Source organism: Onychostoma macrolepis, chromosome 13, assembly GCF_012432095.1.
Source record: "Onychostoma macrolepis isolate SWU-2019 chromosome 13, ASM1243209v1, whole genome shotgun sequence".
Classification (NCBI taxonomy): domain Eukaryota; kingdom Metazoa; phylum Chordata; class Actinopteri; order Cypriniformes; family Cyprinidae; genus Onychostoma; species Onychostoma macrolepis.
Genome location: NC_081167.1, coordinates 32,407,676 through 32,419,117, shown reverse-complemented (window position 1 = coordinate 32,419,117; position 11,442 = coordinate 32,407,676). Strand labels below are relative to the sequence as shown.

Sequence of the window (11,442 nt, the reverse complement as noted above, 5' to 3'; positions counted from 1 at the left end):
TTTTATATACAGCTAGCTGTAACAGAAGACTTTAAAAACCCTTTATTTAGTTCATTTTTATAATGTGTTCACAAATAAGGACTTCCCAAAAAGGTTTTTTTTTGTGAGGCTTAACTCATTTCTGGGTAGAAATTTGTCAGTAAAATATGTCGGTACTCTCTCTCTCTGCATGCACATTTCTTCCAGTTTAAAACACAGAGTCTGAAGAGAGTCTCGGGAAGCACTGTTTTGTAAAGCACTTTCAAATGGTTTATTTACAGTCTCTGTCAGTCAGAGAGGAAGCGGTGTACATACAAAATAAGAGCAAACTCCCTGAGTCTTTACAGATGAGCAGACGCTCTGCACAGACAGGAAGTGATTCTGTGACAGACCCGCAACACAAACACTGACATCTACATATGTATGCGTGTATATATATATATATATATATACATACATACAGACACAAACACACAGGATCCATAAGAACACGAGACACGGTCAGTTCTGCTGTGAATACAACAAATTCAGGAAGACGGCTGCAGTTCTCACAGATTTCAGGAGTGATCAGACTGATACACTAAAGACGTCTTACCTGTCATTCATCTACAGAATATTTACAGTAAAATACACAAACAACACTAATGGCAAATGGTCAGGAAGATCGGTGTTACTCAGAAAAGCATGTAAATTACAGGAATGAGTGCAGGACAGACTCACACCATCATCGTTATGAATAATCTTTTGACACACACACAGGTGGGAATGATGTACGAGCGAACGGATGTCAGTGGATCAGTTGTTCTGTATGTGTTGGTGTGATTGTCTATTCTATGTGCGACTCATGTCAGTCTCTCTAGCGCTGAGAGTTCTGCATCTGTCCGTTCTGCAGGTTTCCGTCGCACTCTTCCTCGTCCTCGTCCTCCTCGCTCACCAGGAACTCCTCGGGAGGCCAGCGCAGCTCCCCGCTCTCCACCTCGCCCTCCGTCGGCTCCACCACGATAGAAGGCAGACGGTCCTTCAGCTTACAGCAGCGCTCGAAGTCCGAGGGATCCGGAAAGATCTGAGCGGAGAAAGAAGAACAACGTTCAGTCTGATCACACACACACACACACACACACACCGGGGCGGATTAAGGTGGTCAGGGGCCCCTAGGCTGCTCTTTGTGTGAGGCCCCCCCTTAATCATCGTGCTTTACTGGAGAAATGTATTTAGTTCCATACTGTACATGGTCCACACGCAAATAGTAAGGTGAACTGGCACGCACACACACACACACACACACACACACACACACACTGAGACAGCCAATCCTACAGTGTCTCCTCTACATTCCCAGTGTCCCCACAGGATTTTGTGAGACTGTGGTGGGTGCACATAGTGGGTTCCAAGGGTATGCCCCATGTAACCAAATTTTGTTCATTTTAAATTTGAATAATTTGAGTAGTAATTTATTTATTGGTTGCATAGATGTGAATGTGATGGTAGGGCACAATTTTCACTATATAAATTCTTATAAAAGCTACAAATGCTATTTTGTCAAGAGCAGGGAGTGATTTTCTCCTCGTCTTTTGTTGTCTGATTATCATTAACGCCGACACTTAAGTCAAGAGATGAGTTTTTTTTTTTTTAATTCTCAATAACCAAATACATGACTGGAAAAATAGTCTGCTTTATTATTATTATTATTATTGTTTTAAATAATCATCTGGTAATAAATGTCATTTCAGTTCTAATTTCTGAGTATGAATGATCATATGCAGTAAAAGACAACAACACTCAAGCACTGTAAAAGATGTAGCCACAAACTCATCTGACTGGCTTCTCTTCTGAATGATTTCATGCCATGAGTCTCTTCAGACCTTAGAACTGTACATGAATTATGAGCTTCTAGAAGGTTTGCCCTCCTAACTGAACTCCTTTCACAAATTGAACATAGAAATAAAAACAGTATAAATAACAAAAAATAAACAACAACGATTATTTTAGTCTTTCTTAGTTTCTAAGTGCAAACAATAAGTGCAGCCATAATCAAAGTAGGCTTCTCTCTCAATATTAAAAGTGCAAATAGAGACCAAATTTTTCAAGCATATAGACAACTACACAAACTATTATAGCCGACATACTAATAACAGCACAGATATTGTATGTAGTCTAATTTGCGTGCATCAGGGAGTCGCTCTCAAAACGCGGGGTATTACAATTGCTTTTGAATGCGCGTGCGCGTTTTACTTACGGTTTCGATTTAACGATCGCACAAACTCTCAGCAGTGCATGCATTCTACAATACAAGACATTAATTTTGTCAGACGCTCTGGAACGAATCCTCCTTTAATGTTTCTTATGGGCCAGTGGAGGACTTTTTTTTTTGATTGCGCTGAAGTAAATTAAAAAAATTGACTGGCCAATTGAGGCTCCAGCCTGTGCGTTAATCCGCGCCTGCACACACACATTTACTGACATTCTCTCACACATACACATACACTTACTGACACTCTCACACACACACACACACACACAATCACACTCATGCACTATCACGCACAATCACACTCACGCACAATCACTGACATGCACAATCACTCACACACTCATGCACAATCGCACAATCACACTCATGCACAACCACACACACACTCATGCAAAATCACAATCACACTCACACAATCACACTCACACGGACACTCAAACACTCACACTCGCACAATCACACTCATGCACAATCTCACACGAACACTCGCAGACTCACACTCATGCAAAATCACACACTCACAATCACACGAAGACTCGCACAATCACACTCATGCACAATCACACACTCGCACAATCACAAACTCACTCACAATCACACTCGCACAATCACACTCATACACAATCTCACACGAAGACTCGCAGACTCACACTCATGCACAATCACACGAAGACTCGCACAATCACACTCATGCAATCACACTCGCACAAACACAAACTCACTCACAATCACACTCGCACAATCACACACTCACACGAACACTCGCACAATCACACATTCACAATCACACTCGCACAATCACACACGAACACTCGCACAATCACACTCACACAATCACAGTCAGGCACAATCACACTCAAACTCACACTCGCACAATCACACTCATGCACAATCACACTCATGCACAATCACACTCATGCACAATCACACTCATGCACAATCACACTCATGCACAATCACACTCATGCACAATCACACTCATGCACAATCACAGTCATGCACAATCACACTCATGCACAATCACACACTCACACTCACACTCGCACAATCACATTCACAATCACACTCGCACAATCACACACGAACACTCGCACAATCACACTTATGCACAATCACACGAACACTCGCACAATCACACATTCACAATCACACTCATGCACAATCACACACATTCACACACTTGCACACTCACACGCAAAATCAGTCTCATGCACAATCTCACACACACACACACACACTAACATTCACACACTAACACACACGCACGCATGCACTCTGACACTCTTGCACCCTCACACTTGAGCAATCACATACACAAACACTCACACACTGAAACGCAAACACACTTGCGCACACACACACATACTCCCTCTCATGATCACCCTCTCCCACACACTGACACACAAACACACACGCGTTCTTCCCCTGACGTCCTGAAGTCTCGTTTCGACTGAATTCTGGATGAAGCGTAATGTATTTTTAGCTCGGCATCATTCAGTGACATACATGGGCGGCAGGGAAACCAATAACACAATCTGGGCAACACGCCAGTGGAAAGAACATTAGTGTGTGTGTGTGTGTGTGTGTGTGAATGATGAGAAAGAAAACAGATAAAAAGAAGGACAAACAGAGCGAGGGATGTTCTATAACAGGAACTGAACCATGAGACCCTCGTCTGACCCCCTGATCCATAAACAACAGCAGAGCATGAGACTGAAGATCCAAGACTAAAAATATCCCTCAGCCATTAAACTCTGAACAAAACACCAGAGGAACAAGAACATCAGCCCTCCATTCTAAAGAGACTAAATATTTCCACAGCATCTCCTGAGACGCTCCAAGACAGACTCTCATGAAACTCTAGAGGAGCTCAGATGAGTTCATGGCAGGGTTAGAATCCTCATGAACACTAATGCAAGATGCAAAAGCTCAGGTGAAGCATTAAAGAGTCAGAGCTGATTCGCACTTGGAGCATGAAAACAACTGAAAAACAAAATATGGGGGAATCACCAAAATATCTTGGGTGTGCTGAACAGATGCTGTTTTATTCTTCAAATGACATGTAGGGCTCTATGACTTTTGCCATACGGAAAACACGGATGGAATCCAGTCATAAAGATGGATTTTACTGTATAACAGTGAATGAATTTGGCAAATGTTGGATAAATAAATCAAAATTAGGGATGTGCACTTGATCAAATGGTGATACGGACTAGTCTAATGTGTGCAAGTTGGTTAAAATGATATTAATGATAACAATAATAATACAGTTTCCTAAAACCTTACTGAATATCACAGACTTTTTAAAATCTCTATTGTGCAATACTTAAAATAAAAGGAATGGTTAAATTGCCATCTGATTACATTTCAAAAGGTTAATTAATTTACGAAAGCTTTATGCATTTGTTTGATTGCCACTGTTTTTGATACATTTACATTCATGCATTTGGCAAATGCTTTTACCCAAAGTTCCTTACATTGCATTGATGGTTTACACTCAATTAATTCATGCATTCCCTGGGAATCGAACCCATGACCTTAGTGTTGCAAGCACTATACTGTTTGAGCTACAGGAATGCTGTTTTCATAATACATTTGTATGCAATCATAAAACAGAATCTAGAAAAATTCAAATAGACACATCTTTCATAGGGCCCTAACATGGTTTTTAAATAGATAATAAAAATAAAATGGAATCGGGGGGGGAAAAGTTTAATAAAATTTGGGATAAAATCAAATGGAATTTGGTTAAAAAAAAATATATATATATATTGAAATTTGGGATAAAATAAAAATAGAATTTTGGAAGAAATAAGATGTCAAAATTTTTGCTATTTAAACATTTGAGTGTTCATGACTGGCTGGAGTTTCAGACCCAAACACTGCAGTCAGAGTGAGCAGAAGAGAGGAGAAGAGAGGAGAAGAGAGGAGAAGAGAGCAGAAGAGAGCAGAAGAGAGGAGAAGAGAGGAGAGCAGAAGAGAGGAGACGAGAGGAGAAGAGAGGAGACGAGAGGAGAAGAGAGGAGACGAGAGGAGAAGAGAGGAGACGAGAGGAGAAGAGAGGAGACGAGAGGAGAAGAGAGCAGACGGAGGAGACGGGAGTGGATGTTACCTGGAAGGTCAGGCGGTCTTTGCTGGGACTGAGCCTCATGTCGTCCATCGGTGTGGCGCTGATCATCACGTCAGTCATCACGGCACACACTACACACGCTCAGCTGCACAGAACACAACACACACAGTTACTCTCAATGCATGCACATCATCAGCAGAGTCTCTGCTAGAACTGAAAGATCAGATCGCTCTGCGTTTTGAGAAGGACGCAGAAATCATTCTGCAAGTGGCATACAATAAAACAAACTCAAAGCAGTCTCTTGCATCGAGCGCATATGTTTCTCACCGCACTGGCATTTGCACGGTAATTGCTTTCTGAGCACAACAACATACAGGAAGCCCTATGGTGAAGCGTCCTCGAACACAGCTTCACCCTTCACCACAGTGGAAACCCCCAAACCATCAGCTCTTCTGCATCTCAACACTGACTCTCTCCATGCAAAGCGTGCTGGGATCCAGAAATCCCCCGTCCAACCAACGCCAATAAACGTGACTCATTCGCTCCCAGCGCAAACAGATGAAGTGAACATCCATCTGACTCTCGTAAGTGGCCTGAACTGATCTCTGACTCCAGCTCTGATGTCGTTCCTATTAAAGGCCGAACAGCAGGTGAAATTAAGCAAAGTGGAGCGTGGGACGCTAAAGATGATTGAGATTCCCTCATCCATAAGCCAAAATCTGAAACACATTGCATAACCGCCAACACATTAAAAAGACGACGTCAGCGGCTTCATCCATCACGGGATAATCCCAAAATCTCCCAACTGAACGAAAATGTACAAGTCTTTCATTTCACTAATGACCAATTACACAAGAGTCAGCGCGACCACCGATGCGATCGCAGTCATAGTGAAAGTGTGCAGGGGCGTGCATGAGGCTCGTACAGTGCAGACGAACCCAAACTTTCCACTGAGTCTTTGAAGCCGAAGCCGAAGCAAGGTCAGATCGTCACCACACTGAGAGCGAAGAGCCAGCACACTTATCTAGGCTCACGGAGACACTTCAGAGTCTCATATCTGCTTTATTGTTGAGTTGAGTCAATAACAGAATCAATGATGGAAACTCAGGTCAGATTGTGCTGTAAAGCAGCTCTAAAAGACAACAGTGTCACTATTCAGATCAAGTCAGTGTCGCTTCAGTTCAGATAGAGATTCATGATAAATCATGTTTTATATGTAGTTTTTATTTTATTTCATTTTCAATTTCAGCAGTTTTACTAAAACTAAATTAAAATATAAAAAGCTTTTTATTTCAGCAAGTTGCCATTTTAGTTTAATGCTTATTTTAACCCAATGCTTATTTTTTTATTATTGTTTTAATTTTATATTAAATGTCAATATCCACTTCATTGATCACTGTATTGATGCATTCATCCAATATGATTTACATTGCATTTGTGATTTACATGCGATCAGTTCATGCATTCCTTGAGAATCGAACCCATGACCCTGGTGTTGCAAGCGTCAGGAATGTTTTGCGTCACTGGAGTTTATTTTATGTCATTCTGTAAACACAATCCTGCCACTAAAGCGCTCTGAACTGATGTTATGGGTCTGAGTTTCTGAAACGTCAGCGTGTTCCTGAGGTTTTTCTCACAGCAGCTGTTTAAAGTGTAAACTCTGCAGAAAGCGCTCAAACAGGTCAATGACGGACTCAGGCAGGTCTTCAGAAGTGCTCATCGGATTTTCCACACGCTCCCAAAGCGGCAGCAGCATTGATTTCGTTCCAGGCCGCCGGAGCTGATGCCATGCAGGGCACTGATGATATCCTCGGCCAGATCCAGGTCCAGAAGAGACGCAATAACCATGTTTTCAAGATTTAAATATTTACAAATGTTTTCCATGTTTAGCGTTTACTCCACTGAGACGAGCAAAGCAATGAACACAGAAACCATGTTGATCTACAGAAAACCTCACAAACCCAACACTCAAAGGCATTTGCACAGATATGGACCGTGGATTAATTGTATTTCGGTGTGTGTGGTTGGTTTCTGTCCGAGTCTACACTAGTCAGCATTTGAAGCAGATTACAACCTTTCATCAAAACAATACTCGTCCTGGTCTTAGGACAACTTTTTTTGTTTTTTGATTCACTTTAAATGTTGTCTACTGTAGTATCACTGAGGTACTAACAGAGTTTTTAATCTTGTTTTGAATCAGATTTTTAGTTACAATTTTTATGTCTATATATATATATATATATAAATATTGAGAGAATATATATGTGTGCGTGTGTTATTCTACTAAAGTAACGAATACATTTTCTTTATGGTTTTAATTTTAGTTTTGGTTTTAGTTAACTGTAACAGTCCTGGTCTGCGTTCACTTACGATCTGTGCAGATGTTTTCTGAGAACTGTTATGAATCAGAAGTGTTTTCTGGGTCTCTCTGTTCATGCGTGTCATCGCTCTGCTCCGCTGATGCTCATAAATAACAGAGGAGCGGTGACTGAAGCCTGAATATTAGTATTATTATCATCCAAACACATCACAAGAGTAAAACATCGGACAAACATTTCACGTTGTGTCTATATTGACTTTGAAATCTCTGGGGTCAGGTCTAGCGGTGTGTATTTTTTAGCGTTTATTTGAATGCAAGAAGTTCATATCAGACTCAAATTCTCCACCACGTAACGAGCTCAACAGGACCGCTCAGTCCACAAAACCAAACTAGAACACGCCAAACTAGATCAGTCTCCGAGCCGACGAGCAGTCTGTTCCACTTCTTTGACCTTCTGTCTAAAATAAAAACAAAATAGCACGAGTGAACGTTATTGATCATGTGTTTCACCATCACATCAGAGCAGCTCAGGAAGACGTGTAATGGTGACACCAGCAGTGTTTTTGATCCGCTTCTCAAAACTTAAAACACCGGTTTGAAAGCTCTGTGCTGATCAGAATCAGACGCGCTCGATAAGACAGAAAACATGAAGAGAAAGCGAGAGTTTTCAGATCGGAGTCCGGTGAAGAGCAGCGATAAACACTCGGCGCTGCCAGTGATGTTTCAGCAGGAGAACGTCTAAACATCCTGCTCAGAGAAGAATAACAGAACATCAGCCTAATAAAACACAAGATCACAGCGGAGAGGAAGAGAGCCGAGCGATCCTGATAAAACAATCCAGAACCACGGCGCACACTCGGCTTAATCAACACCTCCGAGCCTCAGATTTGGGTTTCAGTGTCCTGTGTTTATTTCCCGTCATCTTCAGCTCAGATTCCCTGCGGTCTCCGACAGACTCCACTGGTCAGCAAAATTTGTAAGAAATTAACACTTTTATTCATCAGGGATGCATTAAATTGATCAAAAGTGACAGTAAAGATGTTTATAATGTTACAAAAGATTTCCATTTCAGATAAATGCTGTTCTTTTGAACTTTCTATTCAACTGCGTCACAGTTTCCACAAAAATATTAGGATTTCATATTTCTGAAGATCATGCGACACTGAAGACTGCAGTAATGATGCTGAAAATACAGCTGCGCATCACAGAAATACATTACAGTTTAACAGATATTCACATAGAAAACAGCTGCTTTAAATTAGAATAATATTTCATGTATTTTTAGTCAAATAAATGCAGGCTTGTTGATCTTTCAGACGCGTGTTGAGCTCTTGACCGGTCTCGCAGACGCAGATCATTAGCCTCAAAAACACGACAGGAATTATTTTCCACATGACGAGCCAAAGCGGCTGATGCCAGACGTCGAGACGGAGTGACAGACGGACGCTGTAAGACCCTGGCGAGCTGACAGCACACACCGACAGCGAGATTACCCAGAGTGCATCTGTTCAGCGCTCAGAAGCGTTTAGGGGTTTTTAAGCTGTTGGCAGCGGAGCATCGGTGGAACATCTGACACCTCGTCCGTCAGAGGACGCTAGCCCTGGAACTACATATAAAACCAACTCATTTTGCTTAATCGCAGCATATAATCACTGCAGTTAATAGTGATCAGCGTCTGTCTGATTACGTGTCATTTGTAACTAACTGCATGATTCTTACTGTACATTTCTGCCATAATCACCACTAATAACCTACTCCTAAATATAACGCAGAAACTTAAACGCTTCTGTGAAGCTGCTTTGCACCGATGTGTGTCGTGAACAGCGCTACACAAATAAACTAGAACTGAATCATCACTGGACGGACGTCTGCGATACGCTTATTACTCTGATGCGCCCCGTACCACAGAAACTTCGGTATCAAATCCGCACTAAAATACCAAAAGCAATGATTTCAGCCATTTCAATGTATCATACACCCAAATTAAACTCAGTAGCTGTGTGTAGGCCTATTGTTTGAATTTGATCAATTCTGAATCCGATTCTTATCGACTGCCAGTTTCCATTCCAATGTGATTAAAAAAAAACATATTTAGATATCAAACATATTTATTCTGTGTGTCTTTGTGCAAAACATTTAGTTGCTGCTGAATAACATGAACAAAAATCAGCCGTAGAACGAGCCGCACCATTCTGGATAAACTGAGACTTTTATTAATGGAGATTGTAGTTCTCTCATAATTCTGAAGAGAAAACATAAGATAACTAAACAAAATCTCACGTAATTTATGAATGGAATGATTCAATGACTCTGTTTCATTACTGGATGAATCTGTGTTTTTGAACGAATCTCTTGAAAGAATGATTCAAAGACAAACACATTTTAACAGCCCCTTTTCACCAGCTAAAAGAAAAAGATGCCGCACATTGATTGGAACTGAAATTTAATCTGATTCTGGAATTGTGATTGATTTTGCATGTCATCTGAGTGACACGAGCGATTGAGATGATGCTTGAACTCAATCAATGCTGAACTGAATTGATCTGAATACTCTGTTCTCTAGAATAGAGACTGCTGTCTTCTGTAGAGCTGCTTCAGAGCTGAAACTGAATTTGTTTTAGAACTCATAGACTTTGCAACATTAACCCCCCCAATAAATTTCCTACCGTAAACATATCAAAACTTGCATTAATATGCATTGCTAAGGACTTCATTTGAACAACTTCAAAGGAGATTTTCTCACTATTTTGAATTTTTTTTTTTTTGCACCCTCAGATTCCAGATTTTCAAATATTGTCCGATCCTAACAAACCATACATCATTTATTCAGCTTTCTCAATTTCAAAAAACTGACCCTTATGACTGGTTTTGTGGTCCAGGGTCACATGTTACTTTGTGTTTGTACATGCAAGCTCTTCATAAGCGATATGCGGGACACATGTTAGGAGCTCACTTTAAAAGCTAAAAGCTCTGCACTAATGCTCTTCATTCTGCAGCTGATCTGCAGGGGCTCCGGGAGGATGTGCACTCAGAGACAGCGATGGAACAGCTTCAGATGGAAACACGCGTCTGAGTGAGTGAGTGAGTGAGAGAAAGCGATTCATGACGGAACGTGACCTTTGATTCTTCAGACGAATGAAGAAGTGACTCAAACTGACCGTGATCAAACCCATCACACTGACTGAGTGTTAAACTATCAGGAACACTAGAGTCAAATCATCAGCTGCCAAAACAACGAAAGCAGCAAATGCATCGGTTTGAGCGAGAATCTCACCTGGAGCTCATCAGCAGATCCGCACACTCGCGTTTCTCCCGCTGCTGCTCGACGCAAACCTCGCTGATCTTCAGCTCGACAGAAGCGCTCCTCAGCAGCTGCGCGATCTCCACATGAGCGGCTGCGCGTGCGCCTTTATACAGGAGGCGTGGCCGGCCGCGGAAGCCACGCCCCCGCCGGACCTCGCGCTGGTGTCACAGCAGATCTGCGATACAAGAATATATACCGCTGCTTTTAGTTCTTTAAATGAACAAGTAATTCGATGCATTTATAATTAAACTCATCATCAGTATCTCCATCTATAATCTATATTCTTTAGTTGAATTTCCTGTAATATCTGTAATAAAATCGCATATTCTGTACAGATGTCACGCTGTTGGAGTTTATGTAGTATTTACGCACGCAGTATAAAAAAAGTAGCCTAATTCAAAAAAAAAATGTTTTTATAATTGATTCTTGAACAACAAATACATAACAAAAGGGACAAGGATACACACAGAAAAATAAAAAATAAACATGAACTATACATGTATATATAAAACCTACAA

The 11,442-nt window shown here is 41.2% G+C and overlaps 1 protein-coding gene across 1 annotated transcript; it reads right to left on the bottom strand.

The window, feature by feature from the left end:
• Positions 1 to 226: 226 nt before the first annotated feature.
• On the bottom strand, positions 227 to 11,051 carry lbh (LBH regulator of WNT signaling pathway). Its single transcript, XM_058796560.1, has 3 exons — positions 10,895 to 11,051; positions 5,343 to 5,445; positions 227 to 1,042 (listed from the first exon to the last, which is right to left on the bottom strand). Exons 2-3 carry the CDS (start codon positions 5,418 to 5,420, stop codon positions 836 to 838), a joined length of 285 nt encoding a protein of 94 aa, XP_058652543.1. The 5' UTR covers positions 5,421 to 5,445; positions 10,895 to 11,051; the 3' UTR covers positions 227 to 835.
• Positions 11,052 to 11,442: the final 391 nt, after the last annotated feature.